The sequence below is a fragment of the Hyalella azteca genome, unplaced genomic scaffold (assembly GCF_000764305.2).
Source record: "Hyalella azteca isolate HAZT.00-mixed unplaced genomic scaffold, Hazt_2.0.2 contig9208, whole genome shotgun sequence".
NCBI lineage: Eukaryota > Metazoa > Arthropoda > Malacostraca > Amphipoda > Hyalellidae > Hyalella > Hyalella azteca.
Window position 1 is genome coordinate 11,480 of NW_025939285.1, and position 18,461 is coordinate 29,940.

An 18,461-nucleotide genomic window follows, 5' to 3' on the forward strand; every position below is an offset into this window, starting at 1 on the left:
TAAAGTTTTTTACTCCTACATTACACAATTTTTTCATTGGTAGATTTTTCTCGCATTCAAGGAAAACACCCGTCGACACATGATTATGATGAGAGGAAAATTAACCAACATAAGTACATGCCTGCACAAGACAATTTTAATCATGATATTTCACATGATTTTCACATATATTAGGAATAACTGATATCATATGTCAGGAGTTATATTAGTACCGTATAAACACACACTCACACACGTCACTGATAGCCATGCCTGACAATCTACAGGATTATTAATTGGGCCAATATATTACTACCTTAAATTGATGTGCTCAACAAGCCTCAACGTCAATGGTGACTACCCGTCACGTCGACAACTCAATTTTACAACCATTTTTCCTGTTTCCATTTCTATTTTTTCTAGATTAAGTACTATGGATGGAGCTGGTCTCCGAAACGTTTTCTATAAAGATATGAATTTTTGTGGACTTTTCTTTGCTTTTAAATTCTTAGTAAGTACTACATTTTTCGTAATATGTGGTCACAGCTGTTCACAGGCTGTGTTTATCGGGTATACACACAAAGATAACCGCAATTGACACATAAAGGGAGTTTAAGAAGGACTAAAGACTCTGAGTGTTCGCATCAAGGCCGTCAATACCCCAGCCAGATTGGTGGCGTGTGTCATCAAGGAATTCATAGAAGGATGATCGAGTCCTCGTCCCGAAGCAGCAAGCGCTGCCCGCACCGTCGTATGATAAGTGCTTGAAACATCTCGCACTTTCACCACGACGTTCTGTGTCTGCAAGGGAGTAGCTGTGTGCTGGACAACTTGCTGAGTAACTTCCACCATGCGCTGTAGCAACGTTACGCAGTTGGACAGACACTGTAGCAGAGTCTCTTCAGATTCCGTGGCAGATTTCACAAACAATTTCGATGCAGTTACAAATTGTCGTGATTCGCTCGTTAGAACATCTTTCGCCGCCTGAAATTTGGATTCGTTCTTTTGAGCATTACCGGTTTTCTGGGCTTCTGCACAAATAGCCGCTAGTTTGGTTAGGCTTTTAATAGAAGATAATACTACAGAAGTCACTTGTTTAAAAGCTTCTCGTGATGCAGGAGCCATGGCCTCAATATCCTCAGACTCGTCCAAAGAATCTTGATCAAAGCTTCCCGAGTCTAAAGAATCATCTAAATCATTCGAATTTGACACTAATTTTCCGTTAGAAAGCTTGGATTTCGGCGAGAGCTTGGGACTCGATGTCTGCAAAGGCCCATTCGTATCGTTGACACCATTTCTAAGCACGGGGGAGTCTGGCTTGCTTCCGTTCACAGACAACACGCGATTAGAAGATCCATTTTCTATCCTGTTCGGCGAAGAGATAGGAGGTAAAGGTCGATTTAAGAAAGGATTCAATTTGGTTGGAGAATTTCTATCTGCAGAAGTCGAAGTGGGACTAGCGACAGTGGTTGTAGAAACTGGCGACGTTAGAGATGGTGGAGGAACGGGAGGTTTGTATCCAGGACTCTGAGATGGGGGTAGTGATCGGGTGGAAGTCCCGTTACTGGCGCAGGTCAACTGATCGGGGCGGGGAGGTGCGGGTCTCGTAGATCTAGACGGAAGCGCTGGTGGGGTTAGCTCTTCCTTACCAGCCCCGTCAGCATCGCTCTTTGTACGACTGCTACCAGATACGTGCAACATACGACGACGGGGAGAGGGTGAACGACCGCTTTTACTATTCAGTGGTTGTGGGCGTGGATTGTCCTGAGAACGACAGAATAGAAGTAAAATTAAAAAGAGTTAATGTTTGCGTTCAGACGATAGAACGCGGTTGAAAATTAGAATAATGTTTACGCTACCATAGAACATGAAACGTAGAAGTAGGTACAGAAAATACCATAATTAGCAATAATTAGGCAAAAAATAAAAGACAAAGGCACATGGCGTTTACACACTGCCACGAGCCCTTGTAAAACGTTCGATATAGCAATGCCAAAAATCTGCCGTTAACAAACAGCAACTCAAAAGCAACTACAACAGAACTCTGTGAAGCCAGTTCAGGCAGAGAACGTTATGCGCTACAACGAATGATTGGTTTGACCTTAACCGAATAAAAGAATCAATAGTAAAGAGCATCTACGAAAATTCTGATTTATTACAATAATTTCTCAAAAAATTTATTGTTGAGTATTTTCCATCAGAAGTATGAGAAAAAATCAGATTAAATTCTACAACGAACAATCTTTAGGAATAAAAGCAGTCAATATCAAAATGTGGAAACAAAATTTTGAGGACTGAATTACCTGAGAGACGCTACGAGGCAGAGGAGGCTTCATAGCAGAAGGTCTGCTCGCAGTGTTTCTAGGAGGCAGCTCAGGAGGAGGCTCATCTTCCAAGCTCTTTAGCGAGGCGCTCTTGACTGTCACTAAACTAGAGGAAGAGGTAAGGGAATCGTTGCTGGACCTAACGCTTTGTTTAGACGGTGATCCGTTCAGTGCTCTTGCTTGTCTCAGATCTTCCGACGAAACCGAGCCATCTGATCTACCATTAACTGATGGGGAACTTCTTGCTATATCACCATGCGAAGCTGATTTTGATAAGCTATTGTATGATGATGAAAAAGACTGGTCTCTATTTGTTCTGTAGCTGGCAGATGCTGAGGGAGGAGGTGAAATAGGCGACTTTAAACCTGTCACCGGCAAGCGTGGAGGCGGAGAAGGAGGCGTAGACTCGACGTCGCTTCTACCAGTGTTCGGGAAAGATTGTTGTCTTGGTAAACTGGCCAATCTTTGACAGCTGCTGCCAGTGATATTAGAATTGAAATTTCGTATTCTCGACGAGACGGAAGGCGAAATGGATTCCGAAGCTTTTTCATTTGGTGAGTGATTTTGTTCGTTTTGAGATCTTTTGCTTGAATTAAAAGTTTTGAACATTTGGTCGTTTTCTTCGAGTGCTTGTGCAAGTCGCACGTCAAGTTCACTTGGTGGGTTCGAATTCTCGGAACGCAGGCTGTCGTAGCCTGAAGAGTCGGCGGGAGAAAGTTGTTTTTCGCTCATTTTTCGAGGGTTGCCAGCTATTCTATAGCCGTTATTGAGAGAAACATTAGGCGTTGTCACAGATAAGGAATTATCAGAGTTTACAGATCCAACATTAACATTAATTTGACCTCTACTTAGAGTAGACCATTGCTTCTGAGCTTCAAAATGCTTTTGAAGAGACGCTACTTTTCCGCTGGGTAGAGTAGAACACATTTTGGTGTTTGGAAGGACTTCGGTGACGTCCAAGTCTTTTTCTGTTTCTCTGGATCCACCCAAGAGTCCATCGTCACCAACGACCTAAATTTCATAATTCCTTTTAAATTCGGCTTTTAAAATCAAATTAAATTACTATTCAAATTCATGCATTCGTCATTATTAAAAAATGTATTGATAGTATGGAAAGCGAATCAAGGATACAAGCAGCTCACAATGCTAACTAAATGGATGCAACTAACGTAAAAACGAGTTCATCTAAACAAACAATTTTTGCAAATGGGTACTAAACCACGAAGAAGAGAAATAAACTAGTAAAACTACCAAGACTACTTAATAAATAAAATCGCATATTCACTCACTCTAATAATGCCTGCTTTTGCCTCGTATAGGCGTTTGATTATGTCTGATGACCGATTGTTTTGAATGGATGCAACTAACGTAAAAACAAGTTCATCTAACCAAAAAATTTCTGCAAATGGGTACTAAACCACGAAGAAGATATCTAAACTACCAAGACCACTTAATAAATAAAACTAAAAATTCACTCACTCTAATAATGCCTGCTTTTGCCTCGTATAGGCGTTTGATTATGTCTGATGAACGATTGTTTCCGTTGGACGCTGGCGGCGGCGGGATTATAAAGGCAGACAAGTCGTAACCCGACCCCACCGCCTCGTGCGCTGCAGCTGCCAGCTGAGCCGCTCGCGTTTTCTGCAACTGATAAATTTTGTTATGAAGAATTCATGGGACACTATCCACGCACTAAGATGGAGCTGTGCATGAGGAATCAATAAAAATTGAGGAATCAACTGATAAATTTTTGAATTATTGAGGAGAAAAGATGATACTGAGTTGATTAGTTCGGGATATATTGAACGGTGAAAAAATACGAGGCTAAAGTTGAAAACGCGTCTTTTGCAAGGCTTGTCATGATTTGAAACGTTTATGCCCCATGCCTATGTGATTCACAGCCTTCTCATTAAACTCATCCAACTTGTGGTTAGCTACAAGATTTTACGCTATGAATGAGACGGATATTCTTATGGTCGATAAAATAAAAATGGTGCTTCTTAAAACACACGAACAAACGTCATCAGAGATGATCACCTGAGGGGAGAGCTGAGGATGAACTTTTCTCCAAAGCGAGCAGTTCTTTCTCGAGAGTTTGCCGGTCAGCGAAGGGTGTGGGAGGCGTGCTGATCTGAGACACGGGGAGCAGCTTTGGGGCACCGTCCTGTACAACAGGAATGTTACAAAATTATTGAGTAAAGCTCCCATCTCTCACCGAGCTAATCTAACTTCGGTTCAGACGAACATTACGCAAAATGCTCGTATGTGGCCTACTTTTTGTCAGAGAACGAAAGGGGGCGTTGTGTAAAAAATCTCAGTAATACGAGTATTCATGATAAAAATATATCAATCCTGCCAAAGGAATTAAATGTTTTCGTTGGGTTCCTCTAGCATCATATATTTAGAGGAATGATGGTAAGGCTATACAACACGGAAACAGAAAAAAAGTGATGTTAGCCATATAGATTCCTATATAAAGACATGTTTTACTCCTTTCAGTCAGTTAAGTTAAAGCACAAAATAATGTTCTAAGTCGGGACACAAGAACAAAATACAATAGATACCGACATGCACAGAAACAACAAACCTCATCAGGAGTGATTGGAGGAGGGATCATTGTGAGGTCGATAATATCAGGGTCGAGATACAGAGTTCCTTCAGCGAAGGTGTAGGGAAGTCCGGAATTATCTTCGAGTTTTCTGATGAGGGAGCGCAGGTCGTCCTGGCGAGCCTGTGCCGTGATGGGTAAGTTGTCGGGTGAGTGCAGCCCGAAGGAGGAGAAGCTCGTCTTGATGTCGCCTGACGAAGGTCTTGAAGCGTCGCTGGTTTTACGCGACGACAACTCGGCGGGCGAGGGAGTCGGGGAGGCCGTTTGGGCAGCGGGACTTGAGTTGAAGTTCTGGTTCACAGATATCGCACCTGCGGGAAATAATGATGTACAGAAAGCGCTTCCCATTTGGGCAATAAAATGATTAGAAATTATGCTAAAACAATTGGTGAAAATCTCTCAAATATCTAAAAAGCGTTTTACAATAACAAAGTTAAATGATTAGATAATTTTACAATCGGTCCATTGTTCTTGTAGGATGGACTACAATATTACGGCCGAACATAACTAAATAACACTGAAAAATGATATAGATAGAAAATTCTCATTAGATGGACGTATGTTTCAGCTGGTGGTAACATTCAGGCTGCAAAAAAGTGAATATAAACTAGAATACGGAACCAGATTTCAGAAATGCCAGGGTTTACGTATTACCTGGCCTGTGTGCAGGGCTGTGGGACGGAGTGCTCATGCTGTCGCTGTCACTGCCAGAGCCTCTCTGCTGCTGTTGCTGTTGATTATGTTGCTGCACCGAATATTCTTGAGAGTCTTCAATCAGCTTCTGGCCCTGCAATGAACACAAACATTGTTTCTAGAATGTCGGCCAATACAACTTATAATAAACGAAATATTGCATGAAATGCAATTGATACAAGCCTCCTCGAGAAATGTCTCTCCTGATATTATTAATTTTAAGATGGGGCAGTAGAAGCACTCTATACAACATGCAGCTTATGTTTATACGATATCGCTAAAAATACATCCTTCTTTATAATAACCACGTTCTGTAAAAACTACTCTAACAACTTCGAGAAGAAGAGGCATTAAATTGCGTTAGTCGGCAAAACTTGACGTGACGGAATACAAAATACATCCTTATTTATTGGAGTCCCGTTCTGTAAACATTACTCTAACTACTTCGAGAAAGAAGAGGCATTAAATTTGTGTTAGTCATCAAAACATGACGGAAGTTCACCTGAGTGAGTAGCAGCAAGGAGTCGGAGTGCTTGAGTCTGCCGTACTGGTTTCCGTCGGAGCGGACGCTCTCAGCGTCAGTGGTCTCTCCGTCACTCGCTGCAGCCTCTGCCTCACTTGCCTGCTGCTGCAACTCTGCCACGCGTCTTGTCATCTGATGAGAAAAAAATATAACTCAGTACTCACTGCAGTGAGTGACAGAGAGCGTATTTTCTCGTCGAAGAAAACATGAAGTCACGGACGGACAGACAGACGGACGGACATGGCGAGCACAATAGTGCATTTTTTTCATAAATGAGAAAATGCGCTAAAAATATAAGCAATCAACATGGAGACAAATTAATCAATAAATTAGTGGCACTGAAGTTAACGGACATGAATCAAAATTTGAAAATTCCTTTGCTCACCAAATATGCAGGGAAAGAGAAGTATAAATTTTGTTAATCAACGTGACACACAGAAAATACGTAAACGGCAATGAACACGGCCGCTCTTTATTATTTGATATAATCCAACAATAGATACCTATAACGATCAACAAAAAATATTACAAGCACAAAATTTGGTTACGATCGTTCGCTACAACACTCAGAAATCTACCTTCCAATAAATTTAATAGAAATTTCAGTAATAAATTGTTAGATATTAATTTATTGAACATATGTTTAAAGCATCGATATAAAAAATTCGTGCACAGAATTATTTAACAACATGAAAGGTTCATAAAACCATCTATTCGCTCGTTAATTTAAAATGAATATTAGGAAATTAAATCTTTAATATTTAAATACCAAACATGACTGCATAAACCTGGGAACATAAATGTAAATATGATATTCTCGTAGGTCAAAAATGCAGCCTTGTAAACTTATCAATGTCGGAGCTCACGATCTATAAGTACCTCGGCACCAGCGTTCCTGGCTTCGAACAGCGTATCACCATCGCAGCGGCTAAAAAGTACCTTCTTGGTACCAGGATCCAGAGCACCACCACGTGCAGTGGCCGTGTATCCACAAGTTGCGGTAAGTGTGGTACCATTGATGCCTGATATGTTGGTACCACTGCTGTGAGTGCCAGAGTTGTTCATAGCAATGCCAGTGGACCGAGAAGGAATGCCAGAGCCGACGATGGTTCCTACATCTGACGTGTTGTCGTACACAGAATTCCTGCCGTAAAATTCAATACGTTGAATTTCACCACTTGTTGAATTTCTACAAGTGATGCGGTTTTAGGCTGGAGTGCCAATACTTCGAATAGTACGATAAATTGAAATGATTTGCATAAAATTATATTAAGAGTAATTAAAAAGTAGAACGATTATTTTTGCTGCGTTTGGTTATATTTTACATTGTTAATTTTATCTGTTAGGTTTGGTTCATCTATATCTATATATAGATATAGATATATACTATATCTATGTATAGATATAGTATATATCAACCATATATATATATATATAGTTTATATATAACTATATAAACTATATCTATATATAGATATAGTATATATCAACTATATATATACAGTTGATATATATATATATCAACTATAACATATATATAATTTATATATAACTATATAAACTATATCTATATATAGATATAGTATATATCAACTATATATATACAGTTGATATATATATATCAACTATAACTATATATATAGTTTATATATACCTATATAAACTATATCTATATATAGATATAGTTTGGTTCATCTATATCTATATATCTTTCATCTATATCGGGTTCTCACGTTTTGTTCATGTTAGAGTCAAGTTCTGACTTGAAGGTGGCGCTGCTGTTGTCGTCTAGACAGAGGCCAGGGATAACTCCATTTGGAACCTGAAAATTATAGAAAATTCTAATGAGTTATTTCTTATAAAGTTTTTACGGTGCAGCAACATAAAATTCTTTGGATATTGATTATATTTAGTTGGATTTATTATATCACTCTCCGTTTCATACAGCAAATATTATTTACCAGTTGCGTTTGATTCATTATTTCACTTATTATATAAAACAAATATTATTTACCAGTTGCCATTATGCCGTGCATTAGAATATTTGTGTATGCCACATTCTTATTTCAATATTTTATAACCTAACAAAAAACTGATCAGAAAATTGAATACGTAAAAATTACAAAAATTGCAGCTAAAAAATTAGAAAAACCAGCTGAAAAATCGACCACAAACACAAAAATAACTCAGTACTCACTGCAGTGAGTGACAGAGAGCACATTTTCTCGTGGACGAAAACGTGAAGTCATGAACGGACAGACAGACGGACGGACGGACGGACGGCCATGATGAGCACAATAGCGCCAATTTTCCATAAATGAGAAAATGCGCTAAAAATATGATTGGTTTTACTGGAATTCGTACCTTGTACCCCGGCGGAGGTTTTTGGTAGGGAGGCGCGACGCTGATCAAATAAGTAAAAAATAAAAAAATTGTATAGTTGAATGAACATTTTAAAAACCAGATGGAAAAACGACCACAAACACAAAAATATGATTGGTTTTACTGGAATTTGTACCTTATACCCCGGCGGAGGTTTTTGGTAGGGAGGCGCGACGCTGATCAAATAAGTAAAAAATAAAAAAATTGTATAGTTGAATGAACATTTGAAAAACCAGCTGACTATCAACCACAAACACAAAAATATGATTTGTTTTACTGGAATTTGTACCTTGTACCCCGGCGGAGGTTTTTGGTAGGGAGGCGCGACGCTGAGGTCCACAATTCTGTCGGGGACTTCGCCTCGCGTGTCGTCAGCTGCCGACGAGACGTCGTCAGACGTGGTAGCGTAGCTCCATGCCGACGTCTGCACGCGATGCTTCGCGTGGTACGGCGGAGCTGTGCAATAAATAACACCAGATGTGTATAAATGCAACAAATAATAACTATTATTCAACAAGTATTTACTAAATAACACCAGATGTGTATAAATGCAAGAAATAATAACTTATATTCAACAAGTATTTACTAAATAACACCAGATGTGTATAAATGCAAGAAATAATAACTATTTATATTCAATAAATATTTACTACAGAAGTACTGATACCATTGTGATTACAATTTCTAAGGGGTGCTCTGCTATTTATTTTCGAATCTGCTATTTATTTTCGAAACTGAGTATGTCAATGAAATTTCATCATATGAAATTTTACAAATAATAAAAATGATAACAATTTTCACATTTTTACGTGTATTTGAAGAAGGACGATGTATACAAAATATGTGTGGTGAGTTGTTAATATTAATTTAACATATTTTATTAAAACTTCAATCATTTTTTGCGTTTGTTCTTTAGTTGTTATTTAATATAAATGTAATTTTTCTCTGTAAAAAGTATTTTAGAATTATGGATTGAGTTGAGATTTTGAGATTTTTGCTGAGATTTTCAAAGTTGAGATTTTCAAGCACCAAAACGCTTGACTACGATGCTGAGAAATACAGCATGGAAGTATCGGAACATCAATACAGAATACAACGGAGCATTAATACAGAGTACAATTTAATAAATGAAAGAAATTGGTTTAAATCTTGGGTAAATGAGGAAATTAAAAATGAACTGATTCTAGAAAATCTCTGGTTTGTCACTATGCAATTTATTCATATGAATAAAGGCACAAAGACTCAAGGCTTACCCTGATCAGGGCAGAACTGGTCCCTGAGATGCTGCACAGGCAATGCCTTCTCAGCGAGCAGCGCGTAGTAGCCGCGCAGCACCAGCACCAGCTCCTCTGCGTCGCGCTCCTCCAGCGTCACGCTCAACTTCTGAGCAAAATACGCATTTCAGAGCATCAGAGCAATTGCTTTTCTGAGCAAAATGCCTCACGCTCAGCTTCTGAGCAAAATACCATTTTATTAAAAGCGTCACGCTCACCTTCTGAGCAAAATACGCATTTCAGAGCATCAGAGCAATTGCTTTTCTGAGCAAAATACCTCACGCTTAGCTTCTGAGCAAAATACGCTTCTATTAAGAGCATCACGCTCAACTTCTGAGCAAAATACCCTTTTTTATTATAAGCGTCACGCTCAGCTTCTGAGCAAAATGCCCTTTTTTATTATAAGCGTCACGCTCAGCTTCTGAGCAAAATACGCTTTTATTTAGAGCCTGTCTCTTATACACATCTAGATGTGTATAAGAGACAGCGCTCAGCTTCTGAGCAAAATACCCTTTTATTTAGAGCGTCACGCTCAGCTTCTGAGCAAAATACCCTTTTATTTAGAGCGTCACGATCAGCTTCTGAGCAAAATACCCTTTTTTATTATAGCGTCACGCTCCGCTTCTGAGCAAAATACCCTTTTTTATTATAGCGTCACGCTTAACTGCTGAGCAAAATACTCTTTTATTTTCAGAGTTCTGCTTAGCTACTGAGTGAATTACTTTATTAGTTTAAGCTAACTTTGAGGTTCAGAGTAAATTAATTTATTATTTTCAGCTCTCGCTGAGCTTCCGCAAGAAACATTTTATTTTCTCAACGTCCCGACGAACTTCTGCACGAATTGCATCACAAAGTTCAAAGAAGCGCTGAGCTTCTGAACAAACTAATTTATAAATATTCATACCACGCTAAACATTTGAACGAATTACTTAATAAAATTCAACAAAACAAGCTGAGCTTCTGAACAAATTACTTCATAAAATTCAACAAAACGCTGAGCTTCTGAATGAATTACTTCATAAAATTCAACAAAACGATGAGATTCTGAATGAATTACTTCATAAAATTCAACAAAACGCTGAGCTTCTAATAAATTACTTCATAAAATTCAACAAAACGCTGAGCTTCTGAATGAATTGCTTAATAAAATTCAACAAAACAAGCTGAGCTTCTGAACAAATTACTTCATAAAATTCAACAAAACGATGAGCTTTTTAATACATTGTAACGAACACCAACCGTAAATTCAGAGTTACATTTATTGTGTGAGAATACAAATTGATTTTTACTTCAGAAATGCTTTTCAGCCTTGCTCAGTGCAACAAATTGAAAAATTTCCGCTGGTTTTTACTTCACTCTACAAGTTATATTTATTTCGATGTATCTTTCTAATTTGTGGATCTATTAAAGCCGCAATAAATGTGATACATAACTTAACCCTTAACCGTCGCGTCGTATGTCACTCTCCGGGAACATAACTTTCAACTTAAATTATACGTAAACTATTGAGTGTAGCAACCTGAGGACGTTTGTATGCAACAGAGAACATTATAAAGTTGTCGTACGTGGCGGCAACCATCAGTGCAAGTCATTTTGCGCTCACTAGTTTTTCTCAACGTCCCGACGAACTTCTGCACGAATTGCATCACAAAGTTCAAAGAAGCGCTGAGCTTCTGAACAAACTAATTTATAAATATTCATAACACGCTGAGCATAAGAACGAATTGGTTAATAAAATTCTACAAAACGATGAGCTTCTTAATACGTTGTAACAAACACTAACCGAAAATTCAGTTACTTTTATTGTGCCGGAATACAAATTGATTTTTACATCAGAAATGCTTTTCAGCTTTGCTCAGTGCAACGAATTGAAAATTTTTCGTTAGTTTTAACTGCACCGCATAAATTTGATTTCATTGGATGTACCTTCCCAATTCGTGGATTGATTAAAGTTACAGTAACTGTAAATGGTTCTATAACTTGAAAAAACGGTTCATATATCCAATAGAACGAGGCAGGATGTGTGAAGTACATACCTCTTTGTCAGGATCCTTAAGAGCGATGTCGACCTTAAGGCTTATGTTGTCCTCTTCTCTGGACACGACCAGGCCGGTGATCTGGTCGATGTCGCACAGCGCTTCAGGCTGATAAATACATCATTATTACCTCGCTACGATTTATTTTAATCTGACAATATTTCTGGAATAGTTAAGTTGTATCCGCTTAGCTTGCTACGATTTATTTTATTCTGACAACATTTTCGGAATAGTTTATTCGTATCCGATCGCATGATCCAAGAAAACCGTCTGATATACAGTAAATGACTTGATAATCAATGTTGAGATGCAATAAGTTGGAGAGATGAGAGAAGAAATTAACAATCGGTTAATTCAATACGATGGCTCTGCCTGTTGAGAGGCAATATTTTACTGAACAATCGCTAGATCCTCACCATAGCATTTCTGATGCCTGTGATCTGACTGATGCCAAAGCGAGGGCTTATCAGGATTACGCTCTCTTGATTGGCCTCCTGGGCGACACGAGGAAAAAATAAATTAAGACAATTTTTCATCAAATCAGAAAAAAAGAAACAAGTATTAATGCAACATGGGTTTGTTTGGCGAGCAGCAAATTTGTTAAACAAAAACTCAATTTGAATATAGGTTTACAATCATTCTTCATTTTACGAACGACTGAGAAGAAGTACATTAATTAGGTATTATGCACAATTTTAATTTGAAATCGGCACCGAATCGATACTGTACATTGCGGGTAGATTTTGCGTTTCCTGCAGTTCTGCCGATCCCGATTCAAATTATCGGTAAATTCCAAATGCCTACAAATTAGTATGTAAAGTGACTTATTTAAATTGTCATTTATTTATCGGTATCATTTAAATTACCTCTAATTGGTGGTCACACTAACCATGACGCATCCGCTGAAGCATTTTGCTCCATAAGATGGAAGCTCGCCGATTATTTTAAGATAGTGCAGCTTAAAAATTACCTCTAATTAAATTACCTCTAATTAAATTACCTCTAATTGGTGGTCACACTAACCATGACGCATCCGCTGAAGCATTTTGCTCCATAAGATGGAAGTTCGCCGATTATTTTAAGATAGTGCAGCTTGGGCTGCAGTGCCGGCACATTCTTCTGACCCGCAGAGGCCGCGGCACCCGCCTGCACCTTCAGGAGATGCGACAGCAGCTTCCGTAGCTCCTTCCTTCTCATGCCGTCCAGTAAACTGGGCGGTAGAAATCTTTCCAGGCCAAACTCTCGTCTGGAAGTAAATGAATTTATTCAGAGATTAAAAGGCAAAGCTGAATTTTCTTGAACAAAAAGTTTATTCAGAGATTAAAAGGCTTGGCTAAGCAACCAGTGGACAGGTTCAAAGCTGAATTTTCTTGAACAAAAATATAATCGAAAGAACGAAAACTAAATGGAAAAATAAAACACATTATAACTAATTTCGGTTGATGACTGATGGGGTAACGGAAAATTATTCATACAAGAAAAAAACAAACAACGGATAAATGTGCTGTCATAGAAAATTAATCCAACGAGCAAACGAATTCAATCGAAAAAGCTAGAGAACTTGTTATGTTTGAAACGGAACAACAAGTTGAAAACTCAAAAGAAATCTGAGTCAACATAAACTTAAAGCATCTTGCGGAAATGCATGTTAAATTTGATCAGCATTTAAATTTAAACGTAGCTAAATGATTATACTGATTGTTAATGTTAATTACGAGACGAGTGAGATTTAATTTAGTTTGAAGAGTCAACTTAACACATCTTGTGGAAATGAATCTTAAATTTGGTCAGCACTTAAATCTTGATTTACGAAGCTAAATGATTATACTGATTGTTAATGTTAATTACGAGTGAGATGTAATATAGTTTGAAGAAGTCACTCACTCGACGGTCTTGACGCTAATCTTGCTGCTGGCGACGCCGTTGGTGATGGAGTGTTGCTGGATGTGCAGCGCCGCTAAACGAAGAGCCACGTCGCTCTTCAGCTCCGGGGAGAAGCGCTCCTGTACCACGTCGTTGCAGCACTGCACGATATAATATTTTTTAATTATCTTTTAAATAAAAATATTTTTTTAATCACCACGTTGTTGCAGCACTGCACGATAAAATAAAATATTTTATTATTTCTTAAATAAAAATATTTTTTAATCATCTCATGCAGCTGAACAAGTGAATAATGGTTGCTGCGCTGTTAAAGTATGGTAGACAGAACAACGGACCTGATGGTAGACAGAACCACAGACCTGATGGTAGACAGAACCACGGACCTGATGGTAGACAGAACCACAGACCTGATGGTAGACAGAACCACTGACCTGATGGTAGACAGAACCACGGACCTGATGGTAGACAGAACCACGGACCTGATGGTAGACAGAACCGCGGACCTGATGGTAGACAGAACCACAGACCTGATGGTAGACAGAACCACGGACCTGATGGTAGACAGAACCACGGACCAGGGGCCATACTTTCAAAATTCGCTAAGTAAACGTAAGTACTTACGTGCTATTTTCTTGTCTATGATTGGTGGATTTGGCTTGAAAGGCCGTCAATGATTGGCCGATGAACTTACGATCTCTTAACTTTCTTTGAAAGTATGGGACCTGATGGTAGACAGAACCACAGACCTGATGGTAGACAGAACCACGGACCTGATGGTAGACAGAACCACGGACCTGATGGTAGACAGAACCACGGACCTGATGGTAGACAGAACCACGGNTAGATAAAATTAAATATTGTTTCAGAACGGAATTACAAAGTGACGAAACAACAATTTTGTCAATTTTCAAAAAAATTATTCAGTTAGTTATTTATTTAATTATTTATTTAGTTATTAAAGTTATTTACTTATATAGTTAGTTATTTGAAGATTCACTTATTTTCTAAAGCAAAAAAGAACAAGGATATTTTTCGTTATACTGAAAGAGCAAGAGAAATTGATAGTACAACGAACTGAGAGACTTAAATTAATTTTTCCAGACACCGAAAGCTAAAATTGAATGCAACCGATGAAATTCGTAGTGAAATTACCGAGAAAATTTCTAGTTTCACCAAATAGTTCTAAAATTCCCACAGTAAAAATATTAATATTACTATATTGGTCGCTAAAATCGGAATTATGGATAAACTTATTATTTAGTATAGTATAGTATAGTATAGTATAGTATAGTATATTATAGTATAGTATAGTATAGTATAGTATATTATAGTATAGTATAGTATGGTATAGTACCGGTATAGTATGGTATTGTATAGTATAATATAGTACAGTATCTTTGGCATTGAAGAATAGGCCTGTCGCGATTCTTGTACTTTTCTCGACTAGTACTTTAGATACAATACGTGTACATTTTTCAATGTAAATCCTAACCCACCCTTGTCAAAGTCTCGGCAGGGTCGAGAATAGTGAGCTTGTTCCTGCGCAGACTCTTGACATGCTCGACGACGAGAGAGAAATACCCAGGGCACTTGATGCCCAGCTTCTGATGTAAGCTGTCGAGCACGTCACCCACGGTGGTGCTTGAGTCGTACTTGAATGATTTCGTTTGGCCATTTTCCAGGAAGACTTTGAGGACGTTGGGCATGAACGGCGTCGTGGACTCGGAAGAGCTCAGGTTCGGCTGCAAATCATAATTTTATGTTAACAGTGGTATAAAAAAATCGCAATTTTTTCAGGGATAATGCTGAAAATATTTATTAGGACCATGATGAAAATTCGAAGATGCTAGAAAACTTAGTGCTATCATTTTTTTGCTACAGTATGACCATTTTTGTACGGCTAGTCAATATTTCTGATAACATTTTCAGATCGAAACAAGATCAAATACGACAACAAGATTAACGACTGCATTAAGTGCGAAATAAATAAAAAACTTTGTTATCATGTATAATTACGTCAGGCAAGCAGTATTCATTATGATGACGATCAGTGTAAAGTCACCTCAAATTGTATTACCGGTAATTATATGATAACAATGTATTATGTGAAAATATATTAATTATATGAAAAATTCTTTTGTTCGCTTATTTTCAACTTACAACTTCAGCGGTGCCGACCGTGCCGTTGATATGGACGCTCTCAGCAAAGCGCACCCGTGAAGGGTTGCTCTTGAGCCGCTGCTTCTTCGCCGCACTCAGCAGGGCAGACTTCCGAGCCGACTACCATTCAAGTCCAAAAAATTGTAATTAGAATACAAGCGGTGGAAAAAAGCTATCTGCATAACATTATGAATAATTTGTAAAAAATAATTCAAAGAGACACCTAATTTAATTCAAGGAGAAACCTAATTCGGCACGCACTGAACGTCTGATAGCATTGCTCACTTATTTATAGCTTACTTTATTATTTATACAGAAAAAGAGAGCCCATTTATTAGTGAGGGGAGAATGTGATGGGACCTTCATCCTTCGGTTGAAATTGAATACGAGCGAAGAGGGGCAGTTGCTCCGCATTTTTGTGCAGGAACCTAACGAGATTAATGGAAGCAATTCTTTCATTCCCTTATGATAGACTCACGTTATCGAGAGGCGGCGTTAGACTTACGTTATCTAGAGGCGGCGTTAGATTCACGTTATCGAGAGGCGGCGTTAGACTCACGTTATCTAGAGGCGGCGTTAGACTCACGTTATCGAGAGGCGGCGTTAGACTCACGTTATCGAGAGGCGGCGTTAGACTCACGTTATCGAGAGGCGGCGTTAGACTCACGTTATCGAGAGGCGGCGTTAGACTCACGTTATCGAGAGGCGGCGTTAGACTCACGTTATCTAGAGGCGGCTGTGTGACGGTGAGAGTTACGGTTTCCTTGCAGGACCTGACGAGCTGGATGACGTGGTCCCGTGGCGCCTTCTTCACGTCCTCGCCGTTGATCTCCAAGATTTGATCGCCGGGCAGCAGCAGATCTTCGCTTGGCCCGCCCTCAGTCACGAACCTGTAAGCCAACAAGTGAATTACGAGAAGTCTACCGTCCAAAAAACTTGCTTTCTAAAGCAAACGAGAATCTCTTGCAAATTGGTCATCATATCAAAATTCGATCATGATATGAATACGGGGTCACAGACTTATCTGCAAGCGGAAAGATTAAATTTTTTAATAGTGCTGATGAAGAGTGTGCACTTTTCGAAAAAGCGTGGGAAACTTTCATGTAAATTAGATGTGGATCTGATTGCGGAATTTGAATACTGGCTTGCTAAGACAGCACTGTCCGCATCAGATCGAAAAGACTTCACTTAGTGTTATACAAGGCAGCCACAACGCAAATGGCGAACAATTCTTGCAAATCAGGCAATGGGAGTGCAAAGATTGGAGGCTACGATAACAGATGGCATGAGCTCTGTAGGATAGCAAGCCGAAGCTCTGATTGTAACCAATAATGGAGTCCAAGCTATCCTCTGTCTGATAAGCAGTGCCGCCGATATCTGCCGTTTTCTCCACAGATTTCCGATATTGAACTGTTAGCGAGAGATCCCAGGCCCTTGCCGCCTCACACAATGCATCGATCGATGGGGTTGTGCTAACAGCACAGGCAAGGGAATGATCAGATTTTCAAGACAAAGGCGATATCCAAGCAAACGGAAGTGCAATAAATTTAAAATTATAACTATTAACTGGGGTATTAATTTATTTGGAAGTTAAAAAAGTGTCGGCAAACTTCTTGCCACTTACTTCAGAATAAAAAATTAATAACATTAAAAAATTTCCTTATAGTTTGGAATAACTAAAATGTTAATATGGCGAATATAATAATAATCACATAATCAATAATCACTGAATGACAAATTTATAATGATTATTTTAATAGGCGCTAACCTGACGATGACTGGTTTCTCAGACCCGGCGACGAACCCGAAGCCCATGTCCTGGTGACGCGACAGGGTTACGGTGCGGGGCTTAGGAGGTTCCTCCAGCGGGTCATCCTTGCGAGGGTCGGAGTACGTTGTAGTCTTGTTTAAATGGCTGGAAATTAAAGAGATAATTAGAGCAAAAAATGTTTAAATGACTGGAAATTATATAGATATTTAGAGCAAAAAATGTTTAAATGACTGGAAATTAAAGAGATATTTAGAGCAAAAAAATGTTTAAATGACTGAAAATTAAAGAGATATTTCGAGCAAAAATGTTTAAATGACGAAATTATACAGATATTTAGAGCAAAAAATGTTGAAATGACTGGAAATTATACAGATATTTAGAGCAAAAAATGTTTAAATGACTGGAAATTATAAAGAGATATTTAGAGCAAAAAATGTTTAAATGACTGGAAATTATGCAGATATTTGGAGCAAAAAATGTTTAAATGACTGGAAATTAAAGAGATATTTAGAGCAAAAAATGTTTAAATGACTGGAAATTATATAGATAGTTAGAGCAAAAAATGATTAAATGACTGGAAATTATATAGATATTTAGAGCAAAAAATGTTTAAATGACTGGAAATTATAGAGGTATTTAGAAAAAAAATGTTTAAATGACTGGAAATTAAAGAGATATTTACAGCAAAATTCATTAAGATATTTGTGTCTAAAGCTACAAAACCAAATCGAAGATTTAAAATTCTCTGATCAAGGAAATGAAATAAAATGGTCAGAGCTTACTATTTGAATGAATAAAATTCAAGCCTCTTTAATCCCATGACATAG

General features: G+C 38.3%; 1 protein-coding gene across 1 annotated transcript in view; it reads right to left on the reverse strand.

The window, feature by feature from the left end:
* Positions 1 to 449: 449 nt before the first annotated feature.
* LOC108677304 overlaps positions 450 to 18,461 on the reverse strand; it is a 28,639-nt gene continuing 10,627 nt past the window's right edge. The window contains exons 3-25 of the mRNA XM_047881946.1: positions 17,632 to 17,778; positions 16,585 to 16,753; positions 15,864 to 15,983; positions 15,200 to 15,445; positions 14,450 to 14,521; positions 14,231 to 14,254; positions 13,704 to 13,843; positions 12,843 to 13,065; positions 12,236 to 12,313; positions 11,820 to 11,927; positions 9,763 to 9,892; positions 8,758 to 8,965; positions 8,492 to 8,531; positions 7,861 to 7,949; positions 7,007 to 7,271; positions 6,107 to 6,259; positions 5,566 to 5,698; positions 4,891 to 5,222; positions 4,341 to 4,467; positions 3,825 to 3,958; positions 3,593 to 3,634; positions 2,283 to 3,314; positions 450 to 1,743 (exon numbers count right to left, since the gene is read on the reverse strand). Coding sequence (XP_047737902.1) covers positions 592 to 1,743; positions 2,283 to 3,314; positions 3,593 to 3,634; positions 3,825 to 3,958; positions 4,341 to 4,467; positions 4,891 to 5,222; positions 5,566 to 5,698; positions 6,107 to 6,259; positions 7,007 to 7,271; positions 7,861 to 7,949; positions 8,492 to 8,531; positions 8,758 to 8,965; positions 9,763 to 9,892; positions 11,820 to 11,927; positions 12,236 to 12,313; positions 12,843 to 13,065; positions 13,704 to 13,843; positions 14,231 to 14,254; positions 14,450 to 14,521; positions 15,200 to 15,445; positions 15,864 to 15,983; positions 16,585 to 16,753; positions 17,632 to 17,778 — 5,164 coding nt within the window. The 3' untranslated portion in view covers positions 450 to 591. The remainder of the gene's footprint in view (positions 1,744 to 2,282; positions 3,315 to 3,592; positions 3,635 to 3,824; positions 3,959 to 4,340; positions 4,468 to 4,890; positions 5,223 to 5,565; positions 5,699 to 6,106; positions 6,260 to 7,006; positions 7,272 to 7,860; positions 7,950 to 8,491; positions 8,532 to 8,757; positions 8,966 to 9,762; positions 9,893 to 11,819; positions 11,928 to 12,235; positions 12,314 to 12,842; positions 13,066 to 13,703; positions 13,844 to 14,230; positions 14,255 to 14,449; positions 14,522 to 15,199; positions 15,446 to 15,863; positions 15,984 to 16,584; positions 16,754 to 17,631; positions 17,779 to 18,461) is intronic.